Below are 26194 nucleotides of genomic sequence, written 5' to 3' on the forward strand. Positions count from 1 at the left end.
CTCCCAAGACGAAACCTGATTCTGTAAGAACTGGGAGCCAGACAGAGATTTGAGCGTGAGTTTCATTGATGTGTCGCACTGGGAGTCACGGGGCTGGGAGGGACGGGAGGCTAGAAGAGACAGGAGAGTCAGGCTGGCTACAAAGTCCTTGATATTCAACTACCCCCCACCAAAAAAAAGGAACAGACAGTTGGGAAGGGTGTGCTCTATGCCAGCCATTTCACCCTTGTTCCGACTCTTCAGTGATGGGATTGTGAGGCCTATTATACCGATGAAGACATTGAGGTTTGCAGTTGCAACGTAACCAACCCAATGGTACACAGCCAGAGAGCGGGCAGTCAGGATTCAACTCAGATCTGAATCTATTTCCTATAGCATGCCCACGGCTACAGGGGAAGATGAGGGTGCCTCAGGGGAGAAAAGATTGTTCAAAAGAAAATCAAAACGATAACTTTAATTTCAAAATGCAAATTGCGGATGAATCTCTGATCCCATTGATACGAAAACCAAGAGACACATGAAACCAACCTAAGGAGCCTGAATGATCTTATGAGAAAAAGCATCTGTGTTAGAGCCAAATCACTGACGCAGGCCACCTGTGCGGTCTCCCGCTCCCTGGACCTATTTTATGAGAGCATCACCACACATTGCTTGTTTGATGTGGTTTAGGTGCAGTCTTCACTAAGAGGCCAAGCAAGATGATGTAACCACCTGATGAGTTCCTCCTGCCCGCTGCACAGACAAAAACCAATTCACTGAGACGACGGCATTGCAATAAAGAAAGAGCTTAATTGACACGAAGCTGGCCATCCTGTGTCAAATCAAATCAATCTGAAAAATTTGGAGGCTAGGGTTTTTAAAGGATAGTTTGGCAGGCAGGGGGCTAGGGGAATGGGGGCTGCTGATTGGTTGGGGATGCAGTCATAGGGATGTGGAAAATGGTCCTTGTGCACCGAGTCCACTTCTGGGTGGGGGCCATAGGACAGGCTGAGCCAAGAGTTGAGGGTCTGGGTGGGACCATCCGGTCGTCAGAAATGCAGGAAAAGACATCTCAAAAGGCTAATCTTATGTTCCACAATAGTGAATTGGGGCAGTTGCAAATCTTGTGTCCTCTGGAATAACGGCTGGTTGTCATTTAACTACGCCTGCGTCTTAGTGGAATTCAGGCCCCTCTCATCCTCCTAACCTGGTGTCCTTTCCTTTTCATTTTTTTAAAGAGACAGATTCTTACTCTGTCCCCCAGGCAGGAACACAGTGGTGTGATCATGGCTCACTGCAGCTTAAAACTCCTGGGCTCAAGTGATCCTCTCACTTCAGTCTCCTGAGTAGCTGGGACCAAAGGCACGTGCCATCATGCACAACTAATTTTTTATTTTTTTGTAGAGGCAGGATCTCACTATGTTGCCCAGGCTAGTCTTGAACTCCTGGCTCAAGCGATCCTCCCACTTCGGCCTCTCAAAGTGCTGGGATTTCAAGCTTAAGCCACTGTGCCCGGCTACCTGGTAGCTTTTCATTAGTTTTATGAAGGTGGCTTAGTTTTGGGGAAGGGCTATTATAATTTAAACTATAAATTAAATTTATCCCAAAGTTAGCTTGGCTGAAGCCCAGGAACGACCAAAGGCATTTTGGAGGTTCGAGGCAAGATGAGGGTTGGTGAGATCAAATCTCTCTCAGTGTCATAACTTTCTGCTATAATTTTTGCAAAGGAGGTCTCAATGGTACTTGGAGTCCCCATAGATCTCTTGGTCAGTGGCCCAAATGCTAAGAAAAATGTCATGTTGCTCCTGGAACATTACCATACCTTGGGAGTTGCTCCAAGCCAAACCATTAGAAGGGACAGGTGAATTACAGAGACTGCTCTTCAGACACCTTCAAGTCTATGCTCTGATTCTGGTTTATAATCCTTTGGGAACATCTTGGTTTTTCTATCAATAAAATGGGGATATGCTGGGTGCCTCTCCTCCAGGCCCCTGCAGCGACTGGTACCAGCTAGCACGCCATGATGTTCTGTTCACATCTCTTTCCTTGCAGACTTTGGGATCCCTGAGGTCAGGGACTGTCTCCTTCACTGTAGTGTCCAAACTCCTGGCACTCAATAGTGAATGCATGAACAAGTAAACGAACATATGGCAGTCAACTGGGTAGTAGTTTCCTGGTCTTGACTGACTTGCAAGAGCAAATGGTTAAATATTCAGGGATTTTAAGCCGGGCATGGTGGCGCATGCCTGTATTCGCAGCTACCTGGAAAGCTGAAGCAGGAGGATCCTCTGAGCCCAGGAGTTCGACGCTAGCCTGAGCAACATAGTGAGACCACGTATCTAAAAAACAAAATTCAGAGATTTTGCAAGCCTATTGTTAAATTATCAGTAACTTGAAATTGACTATGGTAGGAGTATTTACACACAGAAATTGGCAACTGCTGCAGATTAGGACTTCCTGCCCTCCTGCCCTTTTCAGAGAACTTGTTTACCAGCTCACCACTGGCTCGCACTTACTGTGTCAGGCAGTATTAAGCACCTTCCGTATATGAATCTGCATTTAACCCTTACAATGTTACATATATGAATCTGCATTTGACCTTCACAATCACCTTACATATATGAATCACCTTACGTATATGAATCTGCATTTAACCCTCACAATGTTATTGCCACTTTGCAGATGGGGAAACTGAGGATGAGAGAGGTTAACTTGCCCAAGTATGGTTTCATAGCCCTCTTTGACAGGAAGGTGGGAGAGTCAAGTGAAGACCGTCTTGGCTATCTCTGGGCTCAGCTGCCCTTTGTGGCTTCACAAGGACCAGCTATATGAATTGCAGCCACCACTTTTAATCAGCTCCTCCGGGAGGAGGTCCTCTGGGAGAAAAGATGCAGTTGCCTGGTGACTAAAGTGTTTCCCAGTGCTCCAAAAGTCATGCTGTGTTATTGTGGGGGATAAAGCTTGCCCCCCACGGGGTGCCCCTCTTCCAGGGCTCTAGACAAAAAAATCCATCGAGCCCTGGCCAGACCCCATGCAAAGCTGCAGACCTCATTCTTGCTTCTTGCTTTGTTGACGCCTGCAGAGCCACTGGTAGATTTGAATGAAAGCCATGACATCCTGGAACAGGCAGCAGCTGGCTTTGTGTGGAGGGCGCCCTGCAATGTGCGCATCATTGCCAGAGGAGGGCAGAGCCCGGGCAGATGGTGGGTGCCACTGCAGAGGCCCACGCAGAGACATCTGTCCACCAAGAATTTGGCTTTGCTGTATCCCTTCGGGACCACAGTTGGGGACAGTCCTGGACTTCCTGAAGCTCAGCTTTAGGGATGACAGAGTCTCTCCAGGGGCCCATTCTGGTTTGAACATTCCATCTCTCTGTGGGCTGTATCACATCAACCCTTGTTTACCCATCAGATTTGTTACTGCCCCTATGTCTGTCTCCTCACCCCACCAGGAGTTCCTCAGGAGTGAAGGTGACATCTTATTCCTGGCTGTGGCTCCAGGACCCAGCCAGAGCCCTGAACATAGTAGGTGCTTAATAAATGTGCAATGAATAAATGATTGAACGAATGCATAAATTGTGCCTTGGTTTTTTCTGCCTTCGTGCTGCCCCAAGGATCTCCTGATTACTTCTCCGAGCCCTGCAATTAGGAATAAATCCTCCTGTGTCATCCTCGCAAGACTTCCTCCTTCCCAGCTCCTTGCTGCCTGGTGATGGTGGCTTGTTTGGCTGTGGACCCAGGAGAGGGGATGAGGACTTTGAGAAGGCCTCCCTGAGGATGTGAGTTTCCACTGAGGTCTGAAGAGGAAGCAGGAGTGGAAGAGAGTTTCAGGCAAAAGGAACGAGTACAAGTGCTTGTCTAGTAGCTAACAGCAGTCAGTGGGTCAGCGTAGACAGGTGATCTGGTAGGACAGGCTCCCTTCATCCTAGATACCAGGAGCTTCCTCAAGATTACCAAGGGACAGTGTGAAGCCATGTGCCCCTCTCCTTGTCCCAGGGCTTTTGTCCCCACTGGAGCAACTGTGCCAAGCAGGAGGGGCTGATGTCCAGAGAATGCCATTTCCTATCCCCTACATCAGACAGCTCCATCATTTAATCCTTGACTAGTTTAATATAATAAAATTCCAGGAACTGACATTTTAAGTTGGAATAAAATTGCTCCCAGCAGCTGTAAGTAATGGGCTGGCTCAGAGGCTCAGAACCTTCAGGGAGTACTGAGGCTCCTTTTCCTGATCCCAGAGGCCTGTTTCCAGAATCCTTCTAACCCGAAATGCAGTCCCTAGATCAGCTGTCCAGCCAGCTCAGACCAGTTGATGCCCCACAGCCAACTCTTTCCACCTTGATCAGGTCTTGCACTGCCCTCTGGAGAGTGCTTTAAAATGCAGATTGCAGGTGCTGCCTTAGCTGCAGACGGGCGGTGTAAGGGGAAGCTGGATTTTCCGTTTTAGAGACAGGGTCTCGCTTTGTTGCCTGGGCTGGAGTGCAGTGGTGCAATCATAGCTCACTGCAGCCTCTAACTACTGGGCTCAAGCGATCCTCCTGCCTCATCCTCCCAAGTAGCTGGGACTTCAGGCACACACCATTGTGCCCAGCTCATTTTTAAAAAGTTTTAAGTTTTGGTAAAGCTGGGGTCTTGCTATGTTGCCCAGGCTGGTCTCAAACTCCTGGGCTCAATCCTCCTGTCTCAGCCTCCCAAAGTGGTGAGATTACAGACAGGAACCACTGCACCTGGCCAAAAGCTGGATTTGCAACTAGGAAGGGGCTGATTCTGCTGCTCTAGGAGGTTTTAGGACCAACCCCCACCCTCTACCTCGGGCTCTGAAAGACACCTCCTGCCCCTGGAAAGGGCTGTGACCCTTGGCTTAAGCCTGTAGTCTGCAGGAATGAACAGCAGTTCTCAGCAGCCCCCGTCCCAGCAGCCTGTGAAACTGATGGAGGTAGGTCCACCCAAGTCCCCTCTGTGGGCACCAAAAAACTGCTGCCCCCTACCCTGTCCCCCTTCTCCCCAACATTTACCATAGAGCCTAACGTCCAGAACAGACCTGATACCTGACAGTCATTGATGGTGGTGTTACTAAGCACTGTTACTAGAACCTTCAGAACAGGAGTGCCTTGACCCTGATGTTCTGCCCTGGCTGTGTGCCTCTCCAGGGGACAAGATTCCACAGTGCCCACCAGCCTCTCTGGCCATGTGCTGTGTCCATGCCAGGCCCTTTGGTGGACATCTCATTAACTTATCCTTATTTTAAGGAGGAGGAATCATGTTACACAAGCAACAGCATCGGCCCCAGTCACCCCACCTGGATGGAGAGCCAACCCCTTAAGCCATCTTAACCCAGAACTTCCCTAATGGGCGTGGGGACCACCAGCATTCCCCTCTCTCCAGCAGTTTGTCCCAAATGCAGCCTTCTGGGCCCGCTTCTGCAGTTTTTTGTTTTGTTTTGTTTTGTTTTGTTTTTTTGAGACAGTCTTGCTCCGTTGCCCAGGCTGGAGTGCAGTGGTGAGATCTCAGTTCACTGCAACCTCTGCCTTCCAGGTGCAAGTGATTCTCCTGCCTTAGCCTCCGGAGTAGCTGGGATTACAGGCATGTGCCACCGAGCCTGGCTAATTTTTGTGTTTTTAGTAGAGACGGGGTTTCACCGTGTTGGCCAGGCTGGTCTCCAACTCATGAGCTCAAGTGATCCGCTCGCCTTGGCCTCCCAAAGTGCTGGGATTACAGGCGTGAGCCACCGCGCCCAGCCCGCTCCTGCAGTTTGAGGTGCCCCTCAGCTGCCGGGCTCTGCAGGGCCCACAAGGGCTGCCACGTGGGTGTGTTCACCTCAGAAGGGTGCTGGGGCTTTCCTGGAATAAACGAAAGTGCATGGTGCACTTTCAAATAGGATTATAATTACTGTTGTTCTCCATAGATTTAATTCATGCTCGCTCTCTTCCTTGACTATCTAGGTGGAGTTTTCCTCCTGAGAGCTGGAGGATGTAAGGTGGGATGGGTTGGGAGTGGGCATAACACCTCCCAGGGGTCCCACCCCTCCTACCCACGCCCCCAACTTTGCTCACACCTGTTTCCTTTCAGATCCAGCAGGGGTGCGGAAGGGGCGAGGTACGTGGTCGCTGCTGCGCGGACTGGGAACCCAGAACGGTGGGCTCCAGGGTCCCCTTCCCGGAGGTTTCCTGGCCGGGGCTGGGCGCTCCCCCAGCCGCGCAGTGCGCGAAACCGGCGTGCGCTAGGACCGCGGCGCGCCGCCCTCCGCCGTTATAAGAGGCCGCGCTCCAGCCCCACGCGGAACCCGCGGCTCCGAGCTTTCGCCGGCGTCCCGACCCGAGGCCAGCCCTGAGGCCAGTCCCGCGGCCAGTCCCGCCGCTGGGAAGCCAAGGCCAGTGCGGGGCCTGAGAGGGACGCGCGCCCCGGGGCCCCCGCCGCGGCCACCATGGGCGCTGCCCACTCCGCGTCTGAGGAGGTGCGGGAGCTCGAGGGCAAGACCGGCTGTGAGTACCTGCGGGGGGCGGCGCGGGGACCGGGGCGGGACCTCCGAACGGCCGCTGTTGGGGGCCCCGGCCCGCCGCCGCGCTGTGTGACCTTGGGCCAGTGGCGGGCCCTCTCTGCGCCTCAGTCTCCTCCTCTTTCAAATGGGTCCCCGCCGGCCACTTCGCAGACTAGGAGACAAGCGGTGGCGGCGGGGACCTGCGCGACGATGCTCAGTGCCGCAGCCGCTCAGCCTCGGACTGGCCCAGGAACTCCCTGGCCGGGGGACTGCGGACCGGGGAGGGAGCGGGGCCCAGGCTTCCCAAGCGTTGGGCAGGTGCCTCGGGCCGGACGGGCAAGCGCCTCAGGCAGCCCGGCTGGTGCGCGCGCCCCGCACCTGAGAGTCGTGTGCATTCGGGAGCGCAGGAGCGGAAAGTTTTGAAGTCAGCGGACCCGGGCGGGAACCGGGCTCCGACGCTCCCCGGCCGGGTGACCTTAGGCAGGACAGCCGGCTCTCCGCGCCTGCTTTCGTCCTCGCATCTGTAAAATGGGTTCAGGCGTCCTCATCCCCGCGGGTGGCTGGGAGGCTTTAGCTGGGCAGCGGCCGCAGAGCACTTTGCCCGGAGCCTGGCGTCCTCGCCTGAGTTCGCTGGGTCTCCCGGGGCCAGCAAAGGCTGCGCACCCCGCATCGGCCCGGGGGCGGGGCGCCCTGGGAGGCCGGGCCGAGCTGCCCGCAGGGAAATGGCGGAGAAAGCGCTTGTCCGCCGAGTTCAGCCGGGCTGGGGACTTGGCCCTGGGTCCTGACCTCGGCGTGGCCGGTTCTGCCTCCGACTGTGGACCAGGGTGGGGACTGGAGACCGCGGGGGCCAGCTGTGGGGACAAACCGACTTTGGCGAGGGACAGACTGGCTGTGAACCCTGCCAGCTCCACTTCCTGGCTGTGTGACCTTGGGCTAGTCACTTTACCTCTCTGATTCTCAGCTTTCCTTCTCTGTTGTAAGAGTTCTCCTAGTACCTGGTAGACGCTCAGGAAATGGGAGCTGCAGATATTTTGGGAAAGAGCTAGCTCCTGGCATCTGCTTCAAGTGCAGAGAACCAGCGTCCAGTATTGATCACCAAGAGAGGGTGGCCCAGCTGTTTGTGTGTCAGCTGAAAAGCAACCCCTCTTGACCCCCCAATCTAAATACCCCTTTCCAGGAGAACTGGATGAAAATTGGAGAAAACCATTAATAACTGCTGTGTGTATGCATGCACTTATACATTTATATCTGTATCTGTGTGTGTGTAGAAATATAGAATTATATCCAACTAGAGAAGTAAAAGGTGTGGCTCAGCATATATAATATGGTACCCTTTTATCTGTTTTTTAAAAAAGGATCCTTTGAGCTGGAGCTGCAAAGTAAAAGGAAATAGAAAATGTAAAAAGAGGGGAAAATAAGAGTATACATTTGTAATTGCTATATTTGCAAACTGGAAGAATCCACCAGGAAGTACTAATATATACTTGGTGGGGGTTGCGGGGGGGAGTGGAAAGGATGAAGGGAGGGTGAGCTTTTTCTCTGTAAACGTTTTTATATGTTCATTTTGAACTCTGTTGAATATTTTACTTAAAAAGTTTTATGCACTTCAATCCGAAGACTAATGTGAGAGAGAAAGGAGGGATTCCTCTAGCTCTTGCTTGCTTGGATCTCCCCTGGTTTTATTATTTCTCACGTGCCCTTTCCTAGCCTCCCACTGCTTTGAATCTGGATGGATGTCAGTGGGCATTCTCTGTGGCTGGGATCCCCGCTGGAGGGGTGGGCTCTCCGGCAGCCCACGGGACACTCGGGAATTCCGCCCGGTTGTGGGTTTGACACGGAGGAAGGGCTGCAGAGCATGCTGGGAGTCTTGTCAGTTTCCTGGGTCCAGCCTCCCACGGGGATGAGAGATGCTGTGTTCCTGCTCTGTAACCTTCCTAGATGTAGCTGCAGCGGCTTCCCTTCTTGCTGCCCAGAGCTCAGATTTCATAACCCAAGGGAGATGGAGAGGGTCAGAGAGGAGGTTCTGATGTTAGACCAGAGTAGGCAGGTGGAACTTTAGGTAGATGGAAAGTTGCCCCTGGTCCTCCTCTGAAAGTGACTGCATAATTCGGTCACTTTTACCCACTTAGCAAATATTTATAGACCAGGGGCTGGGGATTTAGAGATGACTCAGAGAGGCTGCTGTTCCTGGAGGGGACACACAGTAAACAAAATGCCCCACAGGTGTTAAACTGTGAACGAGGCATAGCAGGGTGGCTTGAGAATGGAGCTTTAGGGTGGATCTGGAGGGCCTCCCTCAGGAGGTGATAATGGGACAGAAATTCAAGTAAGAATGAGCCAGGGGTGTGCAAATCAGTGGAAAGGGCATCTCGGGCTGAGGGGACTTCAAATGCAGAGGCCCTGTGTCAGGGACAAGCCAGCAACAGTAAATGAGAATGCATGAGATGAGGACACAGCTGTTGTCAGGGCTCAGGCTGTGGCAGGAGCCTGGCTTCAAGGGCCTTGCCAGGTACCTTGGCCAAGTCACTTATGCTCTCTGAGCCTCAGTTTTATCTACTATAAAATGGGCATAGTCATAGTACCTCCCTTGAAGTTGTCGGGAAGGATTAAGTGAGTTAATATATGTGAAGTAGTTAGACCAAACACGTGTACATGTTTGTTATTGACTATGCTTTAAACACCCTTGTATGTCCTGGTCACTCCGAACCATAGCTGAGAGTTGAATCTTGGTCCCACCTCTCCCAGCTATATGACCTTGGGCAAATCATTTTACCTCTCTGAGCCTCAGTATCATCACCTGGATCCTGAAGTAGTTGTATGGATTCAATAAGGTTATGTACGTATGTATGCGACGCGATTGGCTTGGCATGGGAACGTCGGCTCCCAGAGACCCAGTGGGTCAGGCAGGTCCCTTCCTCCAAGGCCGTTCCCTTGGGAATCTTCCCTGAGAAGAAGGGAGAAGAGCCTCAGGGTAAGATGGCCAGAGGACAGGCTGAGTCCCCAGGGCTACTGACTCTCCCTGCCTCCCTGAGGACCATGATGACCCCTGACTTCCTGGGGAGGAATCAGCTTGGTCCCTTTCTGAAGACACCATCCAGAAAGGACCAGAAAGTCAGGCCGAGGATGGTGATAATGAACATAATTCCCCAAGCACCTGCTGAGCATGAGGCTCCACGCTGGCGCTCCCTGCATGACACTCTTTTTATAGTAATGATCCCCCAGGAAGGCGGTGTTAGGGCCATTTTACAGGTGAGGAAACTGAGGCTTAGAGAGGTAAACCAGCTTGCCTACAGTCCCACAACTGGTAAGTGGAGGAATTGGAGATCATAGGATCCCCAAGTCCACTTTCTTTTTTTACAAATTTTTTTAATTTTTAGTTTTGGAGGCAGAGTCTTACTCTCTCACCCAGGCTGGAGTGCAAGGAGCCTGATCAAGCTCACCACAACCTCGAACTCCTCCTGGGCTCCAGCGATCCTCCCGCCTCAGCCTTCCCAGTAGCTACGACTACAGGTGTGCGCCACCACACCAGCTAATTTTAAATTTTTTTTGCAGAGACAGGGGTCCTGCCATGTTGACCAGGCTAGTCTCAAATTCCTGGCCTCAAAGCAGTCCTCCCATTTCAGCCTCCTGAAAGCACTGGAGTTACAGGCATGAGCCACCATGCCTGGCCCCAAGGCTGCTTTCTTACTGCCAGCATGCTTTCACTGTGTATAGTGGCCACTTGGATTTCTAGGAACCAAGAAGGAGTAGAAAAAGACTGCCCGTATTTTTTCTCACCTTCAGGCCTTTGCACAAAAGCTGTTCCTCTGCCTGGAGCCCTGTTTTCATTTGATGTACACAATTAGATGTTTACATATGGGAGCCTTCGTGGGAGCCTTTCTCTGTCTCCACCCAGGGCAAGGTTAGGCCAGGCACGGTGGCTCACGCCCCTATAATCCCAGCACTTTTGGAGGCCGAGGCAGGTGGATCATGAGGTCAGGAGTTCAAGACCAGCCTGGCCAAAATGGTGAAACCCCATCTCTACTAAAACTACAAAAATTAGCTGTGCGCGGTGGCAGAGGCCTGTAATCCCAGCTATTCGGGAGGCTCAGGTAGGAGAATCGCTTGAACCTGGGTGGTGGAGGTTGCGGTGAGCTGAGATCATGCCACTGTCCTCTAGCCTGGGCGACAGAGTGAACACTGTCTGAAAAAAAAAAAAAAAGAAAAGAAAAAACAAACTCAAACCTTTCCTCTTAACCTTGTCTCTCTCTCTCTCTCTTTTTTTTTTTTTTTTTTTTTTTTTGAGATGAAGTTTCACCTTTGTTGCCCAAGTTGGAGTGCAACGGCATGATCTCAGCTCACTGAAACCTCCGCCTCTTGGGTTCAAGCAATTCTCCTGCCTCAGCCTCGTGAGTAGCTGGGATTACAGGCACCTGTCCCCACGCCCAGCTAATTTTTGTATTTTTAGTAGAGACAGGGTTTCACCATGTTGGCCAGGCTGGTCTGAAACTCCTGACCTTAAGTGATCCACCCGCCTCTGCCTCCCAAAGTGCCGGGATTACAGGCGTGAGCCACCATGCACACCCTTAACCCTGTCTCTTTGTGAAACGAATGCTCATTATCGTTCAGGGGTTGGCTTACCTGCTGCTCCCATCCAGAAAGCCATCTCTCCATCCAACCTTTAAGGGTTAAACACCCATCCTCAGGCCTCCTGGAGCTCCTTCCTTCCCTCCGCAATAGCAGGCATCACACCATGTTATACTTGTCAGCTCTGTCACCTGCCACCCCCTCAAAACTTGGAACTCCCTAGAGCAGAAAGAACGTGTCTTGTTCACCTTTGTGTGCACTTGGTCGTTCGGTGAGAACACAAGAGGCTCACGTTAAAGGGGCGCCGTCCCTGGGGACTTTAAAACTCAAGGTATATTGTTTAGGAACAGGCAGCCAGTGGAAAACCCAGCGCCACCCTCACCAGCTGTCCTCGGCTGCCAGCCCTCCCAGCATCTCCGGTGCCCTCCCTTCACAATGAACCCTTTTGGCATCAGCACTGAGCCAGCCCCACCAAAAATATGCCTGAGCAGCAGTGCGCCCACACAGGGCATCATTAGGTCTGTGTGCCCACTTTCCTTCTTCCTGCCTGTTAGAGTCTCATTGATTGCTTTAAACCAGAAACGAGTATTCCCAGGAATCCGTTCTGAGCCAAGAAAGCTCACATCTAGATTGTTAAGATTCATATGAAAAGCCGGAGCGAAGGCGTCCCGGGGGTGTGTTTGAGCTCACCTTCCCCATGCACCCTTGGTGACAGGAGCCGAGTGGTGTCTGGTGTGTGGACTGAGGTGCAAAGTGGGCCCTGACCGAGAGGAGGGCCGCTCCTTGGGAATCATTCACCTGAGTCAGTTGTCCTTCACCACCTTGAGCTGGCCTGGAGGTGGCCCCACTTCCTATCCCCCCATCCGTGTCTGCTCCCAGAGTTGGAAGGGAAATAATAAGAGGGAGGATTCTGGGAGAGGTGAAGGGTCTGTTTTTCCCTTCAGGCTCCAGAACAGCTCCTCAGGCATGTCTATGTTGATGCCAAGAAGCTGCCAGAAGGAAAAGGAAAAAAACCAAAAAAACAAAAAAAATCTCCAGACCTAGAGTTCAGACCTCATGATGGTAAGAGCTCATGTTTCTCGGGAGCGTGACATCTGCCAAACGTTCAGCTGAGCCAGGCAGCATATCCGCAGTAGCTGATGGAATCCTCCCAGGAACACGGTTGGTTTCCCATTTTACAGATGCAGACATTGAGGCTCAAGAGAGGAGGTGACTGCCCAAGGCCACAGGCATCAGAATGAGAAGTAGAGTCACAGACTGGTGCAGAGGCTCATGCTTGTAATCCCAGCACTTTGGGAGGCCAAGGCAGGAGGTTCACTTGAGCCCAGGAGTTAGTGCCACTGTGCTCTAGCTTGGGTGACAGAGCGAGACTGTCTCCAAAAAAAAAAAAAAAGAAGTAGAGAGTCAGATTCCATTCCTGGTCTAACCTCATTTGGAGAAGGAACTAGAGATGGCAGGGACGACTGACGTGGCCAAGTGTGGCTGGTGGGGGTGGCGCTGGTTTTTCCACTGCATTCTCACCCCCCGGCAATATTTCTTGGTTCTAAAGTCTTTAAGTGGCCCCAGACCGTGGACTTGGCTCATTCACAATTAACTGTGTTCCGCCACCAGGGTGGACCAGATGCATTCCTTGCCCTCCAGAAGCTCAGGGGCTCAAGGGGGACAGGGGAGCACCACAACAACTGTAGCATAGCGGGAAGAAGGGTCTGATGGGCCAGGGTGGACCAGCCAACTCCACAGTGTTGGGTCATCCACCAAAGCTGAACAGCCAGCCAGCCAAAGTCACCGCGCCTTTTCTCTTCCTCTGGGCTGGGTTGTGGCTTTTCCCCTGGGATCTTCAGGGAGTCCATGAACTCCATGAAATAAGATATGGAATTGTCTGAGTGCCTCTGGGGAGGGCCCTCTGCCCTTATCAGAGTCTCTAAACAGTGAAGTGTTTTCCACTGTATGCAAATCATGCCTCAGTAAGAAAATGATTCAAATAATTGCTTTCATTGATTGTTTACAATTAATTTGTTTTTGAGATGGCCCTGTTCTGTTGCCCAGGCTGGAGCATAGTGGTGCAATCACAGTTCACTGCAGCCTCTAACTCCTAGGCTCAAGTGATCCTCCCACCTCAGGCTCCCTCCTCAGACAGTGGCTCCTCAGCAGAGGCGGAATGAATGTGTCCGTGAAATGGAGGCGGGGGCGTGGGAGGACCAGTCCTGTATGCTGAGCTCTGAGCTCTGGGGCAGGAGCTGGGGGCCCTGGCCTGGAGTCATCCACAGAGTGGTCCGGATCATGGGACCCCCAGCCTCTGGAACCCTTTCTGCCTTGATTGGGTGGGGCTTCCAGGCCTCCCCTGCTCTCCCCTCTGGGGGCTCACAGGGGAAACTTGCAGGAGAAGGCCTGCTGTGGAAGCTTCCCAAAGGGCTGGGGATCAACCAAAGGCACCTGCCTGCTCTGGCCCGTGCTGGTATTTTTCATTCTGTTCACCTGGACCCCCATCAGCTCACCGTCTGCAGCAGCCACAGAGCAGGACCCTGGAGGCTGGCGTTCCGTGTGCACTGAGCTGTGCCGGCACTGGAGCCGTCCTGTGCCACTTTGCTCAAATGCCTCATCCAGGCCGTGTCCTTCTCTGAGCCACCAGTCCCACTCCTTAAAAGCCACAGCCCGCTGTGAATGAGGCTACAGCTGCTCTTTCTTGAGCACTTGTCAATCATCTGATCTGCTGAAAAGCCCTTTGAGGGTGGGACTATTGCTGCCAGTTTACAGATGGGCAAACTGAGTTTTGGACACAGGAAATGACTGCCCAAGGTCACTTAGCTGCCGGGTAGGGAACCCAGACTCAAAACTAGGCCTTCTAGTGGGATTTGCAAGTGCCAGGAGAAACCGCCTTTCCCGCATGCCGGGAACCCCACATGTTCTGGACTGAGATTCTGAGAGTCCGCACGTCTGTATGATCCGGGGCAGGCCATGCTGTTACCCCACAACCTCCTCAGTAGAGTTCCACACATTGTTTACCAAGTTGGCAAGGGGAGAACTGGACCTTGAGGCAGATAGGATTGGTTCTGGGTGATGTGGAAAGTTTTAGAATCTAGGTGGGCTGCCCCTGGGGAGAACAAGCTTAGTAGAGGGCAGTGGGAGGGGAGTGGGGACCATGGCTGGGAGGAAGAGGCAGGAGGGTGCTGCCCCATCTGTTTCCTAGGGTCTCACTGGGTGGCTCAGGTCTGTTTCAGAAGAATTTGTGTTTTCTCTGTGCAAGCCACTGGCAGTCCTCTCCAAGACCTCCTCGCTCTGCAGGTTAGTGGTAATTAGATCCCTGCTGCATCTTTCTTGCCTCCCCTACCACCACCCTGGCAGGATATGCTTTTGTGAGTTAATGGTCTCCAGAATGCATCGTGGAAATTTAATCAACGCTCAGACATGCCATACGGCCCAGTAAGACAAACAGAATACCCTGGGTGTTGATAAGATGCTCTTCCCTTTGCAAAGCACATTAGGATCTGTTATCTCAAGCTGAGGGAATGAGGTGTTTTCAGCTCAGAAGGGCCCATGGTTCTGGGAAGAAAAGTCAGGGCCTCTTTTGTTCTTTTGTCCATGCTGGTGTGACTGTACAGGGTGAGGGCCTGGGCACCCTTGGTCTTGCCAGCCTTCCTATTGCCTGCTCCAGCTTAATTATTAATTTATAAAACCAGAAGGTCGAGTAGGTGATTTCCGCTGGTGGTGGCGGCCACGGAGCACTAGGACATAAAGACTCTTTGTCGTCCCAGCGGTGTGACCTTTGCAGACCGGCACTCTGTCAGGAGCAAGCCTTCCGATGTTGGCACTGCTCCCTGGCAGGTCAGTGGAGGTCTCAGGGCCCAGGTGCCTCCAGGAGGGAGGGCAGGTGGCCAGACCGGAGACAGCAGTCCCCAAAGGGGGGCTGTAGAGGCCAGCTTGTCCCACGTGCTGAGGTTGGAAGAGGGTTCCCTAAGCTCCTCCTGAGCACCTATGCCAAGATCCCAGTGTTCAGAGAACCCTGAGCAAATACCCAGCACTTTCTGGCCTCACCCACCTGGTAGTTCTAAGGGGGTCCCCTGTCTTGCCCTTGCCTGCATTCCCCGAGGACCTCAGCCAGAGTGCCACTGTGGCATACAAGTGGCTTCTCACCACCTGTCCTTTTCCAGCAGATAGATGTGGGTTTATATCATGGTGTTGCCTCTTATTGTCTAGGCAAGGCACTCTGCCTCCCTGAGCCTCAGTTTCCTCACCTGTAAAATGAGAGCAAAAATAGAACCTGTGTCACCGAATGTTGCAAGGATTAGTTAGAATTTGGGCAAAGCTCTTGACCCATCCTCAGTGCTTGAGAGTTATTGGCGGTTACTAATCATTTCAGGAGCTGGCTACGTATCTTCTTTTAAAGGGCATGCTATAACTTTTTTTTAGTAATTCATTTTTTATATGTCTGCTATCTTGGACATGCCTAAACTTAATCACCATCTCTGCCCTTGTGCTCATAATTGGGGACCTTAATGTATTTTAATTTGTATCACTCCATAGTATTTAAGAACCTACATGTTGTTCATTATTATTTTATGCAGACACTATTAATTCTTGCAACCAGTCTTCCTTATGAATATAGTTTTCTTATTTAATGCATCTTTCCATAGAATTTTCAGTGAGGCTCTGTGAGTTGCAAACTTTGAAAATATTGTTATTAGGCCAGGCGCGGTGGCTCAAGCCTGTAATCCCAGCACTTTGGGAGGCCGAGGCGGGTGGATCACGAGGTCAGGAGATCGAGACCATCCTGGCTAACATGGTGAAACCCCGTCTCTACTAAAAATACAAAAAACTAGCCGGGCGTGGTGGCGGGCGCCTGTAGTCCCAGCTACTCGGAGGCTGAGGCAGGAGAATGGCGTGAACCCGGGAGGCGGAGCTTGCAGTGAGCCGAGATCGCGCCACTGCACTCCAGCCTGGGTGACACAGCGAGACTCCGTCTCAAAAAAAAAAAAAAAAAAAAAGAAAAAAAAAAGAAAATATTGTTATTTTGCAGGCATGCATGAATGAACATTTGGCTGGGTGTAAAATGTAAGGTTGCTGGATATTTTTTTTTCTAGCGATTCATTTTTGGTCTTGTTGCTGTTGAGAAATCAGCTGTCAGTCTAATTGACATTTCTTTGCAGAAACCTATTTTCCCTTTTCCCTGTTTTAAAATTTTTGTCATTGGTGTTTTGTACGTGCAATGTCTAGGTGTGAATTTATTTTTATTTATCCTGGGAATGGTTTATGTTGTTTGATTCTAAAGAAAGTTCATATCTTCCATTATGAAAATATTATCTTTCCCCTTTCTCTTTATCTTCTTCATTAGTAATTCCTATTAGAAAAATGTTGGTTCATCTCATTCTGTCTGAATGCCTCTTAATCTTTCTTTCATATTTTCTTTTTATTTCTCTGTGCCATATGCTGGGTCATTTCCTTAGATCTATCTTCCAGTTCACTAATTCTCTCTTCATCTATTACAACCTTGCTGCCTTAACCTATTCAATTTCAAAAAAATTCCAATGACTTGTAAAAAAATGTTTATAAGTGCTATATAGTTTTCATATTCACCTCTTTTTCATAGGGTACTGTTCTCCCATTGTTTGTAATAATTTAAAGCCTACTATATAGTCTCTTCTGTTTTGCCTTCTGGGAGTGCTATTCCTTTTGTTAATTGTGTCTGCTGATTCTCCTGTATCATGGTTCATTTGCTTGTATGGTTTGGTTTTTGATTATGAGCTCGTCTTTGGGCTTTTTCCCGACTCCCATCAGCCCTTCCCCCTACTGCCCCACAGGATACCTGTGTGCCTTGGGTTTTAGAAGAGCCTTACACAGTGCATTTGCATTTCTTGTGCTAGATATCTCAAGGTTTTCACCAGTCTGGAAACACTTTTCACATTAACTCCTTGGTTTGGGTTTCCTGCCCCACAGAGGCTTGGATTTTTCACCAGTGTGTGGCTCGGTCTTAGACCTTGGATTCATTGCAGAAGCCTGCTCTTTCCCCTTTCCCCTGCCATCTCCCTAGCAGAGATGGCTTTCTTATTATTCTGTGGGCCAGTGGGGAATGTTTTTTCTGACCCACCTGATGTACAGAGGCAGCCTTTTGTATTTCAGCTTTTTAGAGGGAGCACAGCTCTAGTTCATGCAGACCCAAGACCTCTTCTGTCACTCAGTGGACTTGAAGCCCCCACCCTTAGCTGTTGGAGCCTGAAACCACTCTAACCCCTGGGCTACCTCAGCAGAGTCTGTCACTAACCCTGTTGGTTCCCAGTCTCCTCCTTGCCCCTGGCACTTGGGTATTGCCCTTTCCTTCCGTTTAGCTGGGCATTACATTTGTTTCCTGTTTTATCCAGTGTTTGTAATGGAAGGCAGAATCTGTATTAGCTCCGAGTAGCAGGACCTGGAATTCCTGATCCAAGTGTCCTACTGAAGTAAGCCTTGTACTGTTTTTTCTTTTTTTGAGAGAGAGTCTCGCTCTGTTGCCCAGGCTGGAGTGCAGTGGCACAATCTCGGCTCACTGCAACCTGTGCCTCCCAGGTTCAAGTGATTCTTGTGCCTCAGCCTCCTGAGTAGCTGGGATTACAGGCATGTGCCACCATGCCTGGCTAATTTTTGTATTTTTAGTGGAAATGGGGTTTTGCCATGTTGGCCAGGCTGGTCTCAAACTCCTGGCCTCAAGTGATGCACCCGCCTCAGTCTCCCAAAGCTCTGGGATTATAGGCGTGAGCCACTGTGCCTGGCCAGCCTTGTGCCTTAGATAAGCCTGTTTCTGCTTGATTTGGCCTCAGAATAAATCTGGAACTGAAGATAGTTCTGGAAGGCTGTGAAAACCTGCTTCTTAGATGCTCCGAAGACGCCCACTCGCCCACTCTCAAAATCTCTCCTGATTCACTGTTGCTTTTTTTCCCCTTCATCATCTTTAGTCTTTTTATTAAAATGGAGAAATTTTTCTCTAATTACATAAATGATATGTATTTTCTCTAATTACATAAATGGTATTATTGTTCCATCCCTCCTCAGTTTGGGCATACAGCCTAGCCAATGGCTATGCAAATAGAATCTAAAGTCGTGGACCTCGGTCTGAGTTGCAGTTCTGCTGCTCCTAGCTGTGTGACCTTCAGGGAGTGACTTAGCCTCTCTGAGACTCAGTTTCTTTATCTATAAAATGAGTGTGATTACCACCCTACAAGGGTGCCACAGCCCTAAAGGGAGGCACCCTAAAAGTGAGGACTGAATAAGATAATTCCAGGCTTTGGCTGAGTCCTAGCCTCTGGGTAAATGTTAACACATGGGGGTTATTATAATTTATTTATTGAGACAGAGTCTCACTCTGTCACCCAAGCTGGAGTGCAGTGGTGCGATCTCGGCTTACTGCAACCACCACCTCCCAGGTTCAAGCAATTCTCCTGCCTCAGCCTCCCAAGTAGCTGGGATGACAGACGTGCACCAGCATGCCCAGCTAAAACATATGGTGGTTATTATTACTGCTATAAGGCGCATGGTAAAGAACAGAGCATAGCTGTAGGAAGGGAACATAGATGAGCAAAACAGACTGCGATTTTTAAAGTCACGAGCACCCACTCTGACAGCTTTCTCAGTTGCCTTACTGCTCATGAGAGAAGAGTAGATTCTAAAGTCAATTCACTCTGTCCCAGCTTCCCCTTCAATCCTGAGAATTGGAGGATTCATTCAGGGTAGGAAAAAACCCACGGAGATCCTGACAGGACCCTTGGTATCCAAGGTTGAAGTAAACACTGCTGACGTGGGCCTGCGGCAGCTCTTACCAGGAATTCCTTGGCTTTCACGCTTACAAAGTGGGTCGAAGTTGGCGTGAAAAGGGTATTAAGGTGCTGCATAAATGCCAGCAATTAATCTTCGAGCTGCTGCTGCTGCTCTGAAGGACAGAATTGAGAGATTTGAGAGCTTCCTTCTCAAGGCCAAGTGCACCCAAATGCATCTTTGGTTAATTTTAACATCCCAGCAGCTAAGAGTGATCTATGATGTATACGAGGTTAGCACATGGCATCCAAGGGAAATGCAGGTGAAGGAGAGAAACTGGCATCCAGCATCATGAAGCACCCTGCGTGTGCCAGGCGTGAGAGGGTAGTCCCCTGTGGAGTGGTCCCTGCAAGGCTAAGGAGGATGTCCCTTCCTGTCTCCCTCCCAAGGCCCAGGGTTAGTCATTGTTTTGGCTGTAGCCACAGGAGGCATGCAAGTTGCTGTGTCCCTGGTGAGCCTAGATCCAGCTGAACAGCCACGATGGTATCACGAGATTACTTGGGGGACAATAATAACAGTCCCGGCAACCCCAGCGTCTCCTGCATCTCCTATGTCTCCCTCCAGATCTTGTGCTAAAGGTGTGCATGATCTTTTTAAAAATTGATGCAAAATTCATGTAACATAAAATTTACTATTTTAGGTTGGGCACTGTGGCTCACACCTGTAATCTCAGCCCTTCGGGAGGGTGAGGTGGAAGGATCACTTGAGGCCAGGAGTTTGAGACCAGCCTGGGCAACATAGCAAGACTCTGTCTCTACAAAAGAAAACTTTTAAAAATTAGCTGGGTGCTGTGGTGTGCACCTGTAGTCCCAGCTACTCGGGAGGCTGAGGCAAGAGGAGCACTTGAGTCTAGGAGTTTGAGGCTGCTGTGAGCTGTGATTGTGCCACTGTACTCCATCCACCTGGGTGACAGGGTGAGAGACCCCCCAAAAAAGTTACATTGTAACCATTTTAAAGTATACAATTCAGGCCAGGTGCAGTGGCTCACGCCTGTAATCCTAGCACTTTGGGAGGCTGAGGTGGCCAGATCACTTAAGGTCAGGAGTTCAAGACCAGCCTGGCCAACATGGTGAAACCCAATCCCTATTGAAAAATAAAATAAAGTGTACAATTCAGTGGCATTAAGTACATTCACAATGATATGAAAACACCACCACATCTATTTCTAGAGCATTTTCATTGCCCTCCAAGAAACCTCATACCCATTAGCAGTCACTCCCCATTTCCTCCTCTCCCAGCCCCTGGTGACCACTAATCTGCATTCTACCTGTGCGGATCTGCCTGTCTGGGGCATTTCATGTAAATGGCATCCTGCAGCAGGCAGGCCTTGTATATCTAGCGGTATCCCTTCTTGGAGTGTGACAGGGCTGCCTTCCTTTGTGTTGTGCTTATAACATCTCATCACCTGGATATACCCGTTTTGGTTTTGCACTCACCAGTTGGTGGACATTGGGTGGTTGCCACGTTGGTGGTTGCGATCGTGAATAGCTTGTGGTGGTTTTTCATGGTGTGAACAACCTCACGAGGGAGGAGGTCTTGTTGTCACCTCTCTACCACAGAGGAGGAAGCAGCCTCCGGATCTCAGGATGACAACTGAGTGGGATGTGTAGCAGAGACTCACAGCATCCTCCCCCGGCAATGCTGTCAGGAGCTCACCTTTCCATCCGGCTTGGCTCACCTCTGTATTCCGGGATTTCCCCAATGTTTGGGTTGAGTCCTGGCCAATCTTTCAAGAGGCGGCAAGCAGGAGAGTGCTGGGGGTCTTGGAAGTCACCAAGACATTCCCAGTGATGCCTCTTGGTGTCCTGGGGCTGGTGTCCAGGCTGGCACAGCTGGTGGGGCCAGCGGGAGGCAGGGTGGCTTGGGGAGTCCCTGGGGCATGCGAGAAGGTACTCAGCTGTGCTTGCTTCTTCCAGCAGGGCCTTGTCCTGAGCCCTTCCACCTTCCCCCTTCCCCACCCTCACCCTGGGCGGCTGCACCTGCCATCTCTCAGTCTCATCCACACCCACCCTGTCTATTGACAGGCACTTCGGGATCTTGTTCCCTGGCTTGGTGTCCTCTGTAGACTCGGGGCAAGTTCAAATGCCCTGGCCTGATGGATGAGGCCTTCATACTCCCACCACCCCAGCTGCTTCATTCCCTGCCTGTCGTCCACCCACGTTGAAGAGCCTGAGGCTCCCTGAGCCCTGCCTGCTCTGCCTCTGCCGAGGCTATGCCCTCTGCCAGCACCGTCCACCCCACCCCACAACCCCATTGGGCATCACCTCCTACTCCCATCCCCATGGCCTAGAACCTCCACTGCAACCCTGGTGCCCCTTGGCCAGCTAAAGCAGCGTTTACTGTCCTAGATCATGGCGAGGGGATGTGCATTTCCAGCAGAATGGGGCTGCGCTTTTTGCGTCTGCTTCCCTGGCCTCTAGCAAGCACCTAGCAAACCAGAGGTGCTCAGAGGGCCATGCAAGCACAGATGGGGCCTCGGGGGTGTCTCTCAGGGCCCACACACTCCCGGGGCCCGCAGGGGTTGTGGGAAGAGCAGGCAGTGGTGTGCATGCCCCTTCCCTGGGTCCTGGGACTACAGGCTCACAGAGTCCTGGTGCCCCAAAATGGATGGGAGCACGTGCTGACATTCTCTTCCCTCCTGAGTCAGGGAGAGGAGGCTGGACTCCAGGAGGGATTTCAGGCCTGCTCCTCTGCCTCTGGGCCCCTTCTATCCTCCCTGTTCTGGACCATTGTCCTTGACCGCCTACCCTGCATGGCTCTGCTCCCACTGGTGATGGGTTGCTTAGCACAGCAGGGTGTAAGCAGGTCCCCGCAGCCCGATGGGGGAGGCCAGGGCCAGGCAGGCAATGCGCTTAACCCAGCATTCAGAACCCTTTGCAGTCAATTGCCAGTATTTTTTAACCCAGCGGATTTCTGCCTCCTCTTAATGAAAGGGGAAAATCTGGCCTCCCATGGCAGCCCCTTCGACAGAGTGGGGCTCCAGTTCATGCCTACACAGGCCCCTTCTCTCATGTAATGCCTTTCTGACCCTGGAGACACTGAAATTCTCAACCCCACCTTGACAGCATCTGAGGAAGGAATTGGCTTCTATTGCCCCTTCATATCCAAGGTTAAACAGTTTTTACATTGACACCTAATTCACAGCTCATGACATTCACCGTTTAAAAGTATACAGTTCTATAGCTTTCAGTATATTCACAAAGTCATACAAACATCACCACTGTCTGATTCTTTTTTTTTTTTTTTTTTTTTTTTTTTTTTTGAGATGGAGGCTTGCTCTGTCACCCAGGCTGGAGTTCAGTGGTGCTATCTCAGCTCACTGCAACCTCTACCTCCTGGGTTCAAACGATACTCCTGCCTCAGCCTCCCCAGCACCAGGACTACAGGTGCCTGTCAACACATTTGGCTAATTTCTGTATTTTCAGTAGAGACAGGGTCTCATGTTGGCCTAGCTAGTCTCAAACTCCTGACCTCAAATGATCCACCCGCCTCAGCCTCCCAAAGTGCTGGGATTACAGGTGTGAGCCACAGTGCCTGGCCACCACTACCTAATTCTAGAACAACTTATCACCCCCAAAAGAATACCCATTGGCAGTCACTTCTCATTCCCCCAACACCCTTCAGCCCCTGGAAACCATCAGTCTACTTTCTGTCTCACTAGATTTGTCTGTTCGGGACACTTCATATAAATGGGATCATATACCATGTGGCCTTGTATGTCTGGCTTCTTTCATGTCGTGTGATTATTTCAAGGTTTATCCATGCTGTAGCATTGATCCATGCTTCGTTTCTTTTCATTTACCAATGTTTCATTTCTTTTTTTTTTTTTTTTTTGCTGAATAATAATCCGTCATCTGGATGTGTCACATTTTGTTCACCCATTCCTTTGTTGATGGATGTTTGGATTGTTTCCACCTCTTGGTACTTATGAACAGTGCTGCTTTGAACATTGGTTACAGGTTTCTGGTGTGGACGTACATTTTCTCTTCTCTTGGGTATAAATGGAATTGTTGGCCAGGCTCAGTGGCTCATGCCTGTAATCCCAGCACTTTGGGAGGCCGAGGAGGGTGGATCACCTCAGGTCAGGAGTTCCAGGCCAGCGTGGCTAACATGGTGAAACCCTATCTCTACTAAAAATACGAAAATTAACCAGGAGTGTTGGTGCATGCCACCCGGCTACTTGGAAAGCTCAGGCAGGAGAATCATCTGAATCCAGGAGGTGGAGATTGCAGTGAGCTGAGAATGCGCCACTGTACTCCAGCCTCGGCGACAGAGCGAGACTCCGTTTCCAAAAAAAGAATTGTTTTGGAGTAGAATTGCTGGATTACATGGTAATTCTATGTTTATTTAATTGAGGAACTACCCAACTGATTTCCACAGTGGTTGTACCATTTAAATCCCTGCTAGTAAATGTATGAGAGTTTCAGTTTCTCTACAGCCTCATCAACATCTGGTCTTTCTTTTATTTGTCCATTATAGTCATCATGGTTAAAAAATTTTTAATCAGCTGGGCAAGGTGGCTCATGCCTGTAATCCCAGTACTTTGGGAGGCCGAGATGGGCGGATCATGAGGTCAGGAGATCGAGACCATCCTGGCTAACACGGTGAAATTCTGTCTCTACTAGAAATACAAAAAAATTAGCTGGGTGTGGTGGGGGGCGCCTGTAGTCCTAGCTACTCGGGAGGCTGAGGCAGGAGAATGGCGTGAACCCGGGAGGCGGAGCTTGCAGTGAGTGGAGATCGCACCACTGCACTCCAGCCTGGGCGACAGAGCAAGACTCCATCTCAGAAAAAAAAAAACAACAAAATTTAACCCAAATACAATTATACAACTAATCTCCATAAATTGCAGAAAAGTTAAGGGACAAATAACCAAATTTAGGGTCAAAGGGAGGAGAGGAGAGAAATGTTCTGTAGTTCTACCATCTGAAAACAACTACTATTATTTTGTTATATACCCTTTCCTATTTTTTCTTGTGCACATGCATATATCAATATGAACTTCCGTGTGTAAATGAGATCTTAGTCTGTTGGATTTTCCATGCAACAACATGCCACATGACATTTTCCGATGCCCCACAATATTTAAAAAATATTTATAAAGACTGTGTGGTATTCCAACTTTAGGATGTATCAGGACTAATCTGTCTCGTTTTCTGTGGCTCAGCATTTCCCCCAGCTTCTTTTTTTTTTTTTTTTTTTTTTTTTTGAGACAAAGTCTCGCTCTTGTCCCCCAAGCTGGAGTGTGATAGCATGATCTCGGCTCACTGCAACCTCTGCCTCCCGGGTTCAAGTGATTCTCCTGCCTCAGCCCCCTGAGTAGCTGGGATTACAGGTGCCTGCCACCATGCCCAGCTAATTTTTGTATTTTTGGTAGAGACGGGGTTTTACCACATTGGCCAGGCTGCTCTAGAACTCCTGACCTCAGCTGATCCACCTGCCTCAGCCTCCCAAAATGTTGGGATTACAGGCTTGAGCCACTGTGCCCAGCCAATTTCTTTTCTTTTTATTTTGAGACAGCCCCTTGCTCTGTTGCTCACACTGGAGTATAATCTTGGCTCACTGCAACCTCAACTTCCCAGGCTTAAGTGATCTTCCCACCTCAGCCTCACTAGTCCTCGCCCAGCTAATTTTTTGATTTTTTTTTTTTTTTTTTTTTGGTATGATGGGATCTGCCTGTGTTGCTCAGGCTGGTCTTGAACTCTTGGGCTCAAGTGATCCTCCCACTTCAGCTTCCCAGAGTGCTGGGATTACAGCCATGAGCCACCACACCTGGCCCATTCCCCCAGTTTCTTTTTTTCTTTTTTCTTTTTTTTTTTTTTGAGACAGAGTTTTTGCTCTTGTTGCCCAGGCTGGAGTGCAGTGGCATGATCTCAGCTCACCGCGACCTCTGTCCCAGGTTCAAGCGATTCTCCTGCCTCAGCCTCCCGAGTAGCTGGGATTACAGGCATGCACCACCACGCCTGGCTAATTTGTATTTTTAGTAGAGACAGGGTTTCACCATGTTGGCCAGGCTAGTCTCAAACTCCTGACCTCAGGTGATCCACCAGCCTCGGCCTCCCAAAGTGCTGGGATTAAAGGAATGAGCCACCACACTTGGCCCCCCAATTTCTTACTGCTCTAAATAGGCAACCATGATTACCCTGGTATGTTCAGCTTTATATGCCTATCTTAATTCCTCAGGATTTGTTCCTAGGGATCAAGTTCTGGTGCAAAGGGTATATACCTGCGCTGCCCAACACAAATAATAATGTGAGGTATAATCATGGTAAATTTTCTAGTAGCTGTAATGTAATTACATTATGTAATGTAATTCTAGATTTTCTAATTAAGGCAAGTAAATTAATGGTGAGATGAATTTTAATAGTGTATTTTATTTAGCCCATTATATTTAAAATATGATCACTTTACCATATAATCAATATCAAAAGTTATTGCAGTCGTCTACGTTCTTTTTTGTACTTAGTCTTCGCCGGCTGATGTGTGGTTTCCACTTCACCACACCTCAGTCTGGGCTCACCGCCTTCAAGGGCTTAGCAGCCACTTGGACGGGTAGGTGTGTTCTTTCACATTGAAGTTTCTGATAGTGACAGTTCACCTCCATCCCCAAAAGATTAGGCCAGTTAAACTCCCACCAGCCCCATGGACTGGTGTGCATTTCCCTCAGGTTGAAATCTAAAACCAGAAATAATGAGGTCCAGCTGCCAGGAACCAAGACCAATCTCTGCCCATCATCCCCATGGCAACTGTGACCTCAGGGCCCTGGAGAAGGGCTCAGAGGTGAGGAGCAAGAAAACTGGAAAAGCTTCCAACCCAGGAGCCCTTGAGGGAGAGACAGGTCCTTCCATGGGCTTTGGGACCCTCACATGCATCAGGTGCTTATTCGAGGGGCCCTGTTGGGGGCCCAGGGTTAACCCCGGGGGCGGGGGCGGGGGTTGGGGTGGGAGGCGCGGTTAGGAGGAAGCAGCTCACCAGGCATGTCAGGTTAGACCAGCTCCACCTGCTAGGGCCTGGGGTGTTCTGAAAGTCAGTTCCTGAGGCTTCAGAAATCATCCTTTCTCTGAGTCACTGTGCCGGAGGAGTCTCGCCTGAGCTGTGAGCTGAGCCCTTGGCTCCAGGGATTTGGGTGTCAAAAAGAGGGTCCCAGAGGTGGGAGGTTGTCTTCCTAATCCTTTGCTTTCAATCAGGCAGGACAGAGGGAGTATGTGTATGTGAGTTTGCATGTGTGTGCTTGTACTTCCCCCCTCCCATCACCCAGGCTTGAGTGCAGTGGTACGATCTCAGCTCACCGAAACCTCTGCCTCCCGGGTTCGAGTGATTCTCCTGCCTCAGCCTCCCAAGTAGCTGGGGTTACAGGTGTGCACCACCACGCCTGGTTAATTTTTGCATTTTT

General features: G+C 50.4%; 1 protein-coding gene and 1 long non-coding RNA gene across 3 annotated transcripts in view; one reads left to right on the forward strand and one right to left on the reverse strand.

The window, feature by feature from the left end:
• The window catches only part of LOC105495143 (uncharacterized), a 43449-nt gene extending 37277 nt beyond the window's left edge, over nt 1–6172 (reverse strand). The window contains exons 1-2 of the long non-coding RNA XR_011608791.1: nt 6034–6172; nt 1802–2318 (exon numbers count right to left, since the gene is read on the reverse strand). This is a non-coding gene — a long non-coding RNA (uncharacterized lncRNA). The remainder of the gene's footprint in view (nt 1–1801; nt 2319–6033) is intronic.
• Nucleotides 6173–6255: 83 nt separating this feature from the next.
• LOC105495160 (tescalcin) overlaps nt 6256–26194 on the forward strand; it is an 80959-nt gene continuing 61020 nt past the window's right edge. For both annotated transcript variants that reach the window (XM_011764419.3, XM_011764426.3), the window contains exon 1: nt 6256–6460. In XM_011764419.3, the coding sequence (XP_011762721.1) occupies nt 6403–6460 (58 nt within the window). In that variant the 5' untranslated portion in view covers nt 6256–6402. The remainder of the gene's footprint in view (nt 6461–26194) is intronic.

This window comes from Macaca nemestrina, chromosome 10, assembly GCF_043159975.1.
Source record: "Macaca nemestrina isolate mMacNem1 chromosome 10, mMacNem.hap1, whole genome shotgun sequence".
NCBI lineage: Eukaryota > Metazoa > Chordata > Mammalia > Primates > Cercopithecidae > Macaca > Macaca nemestrina.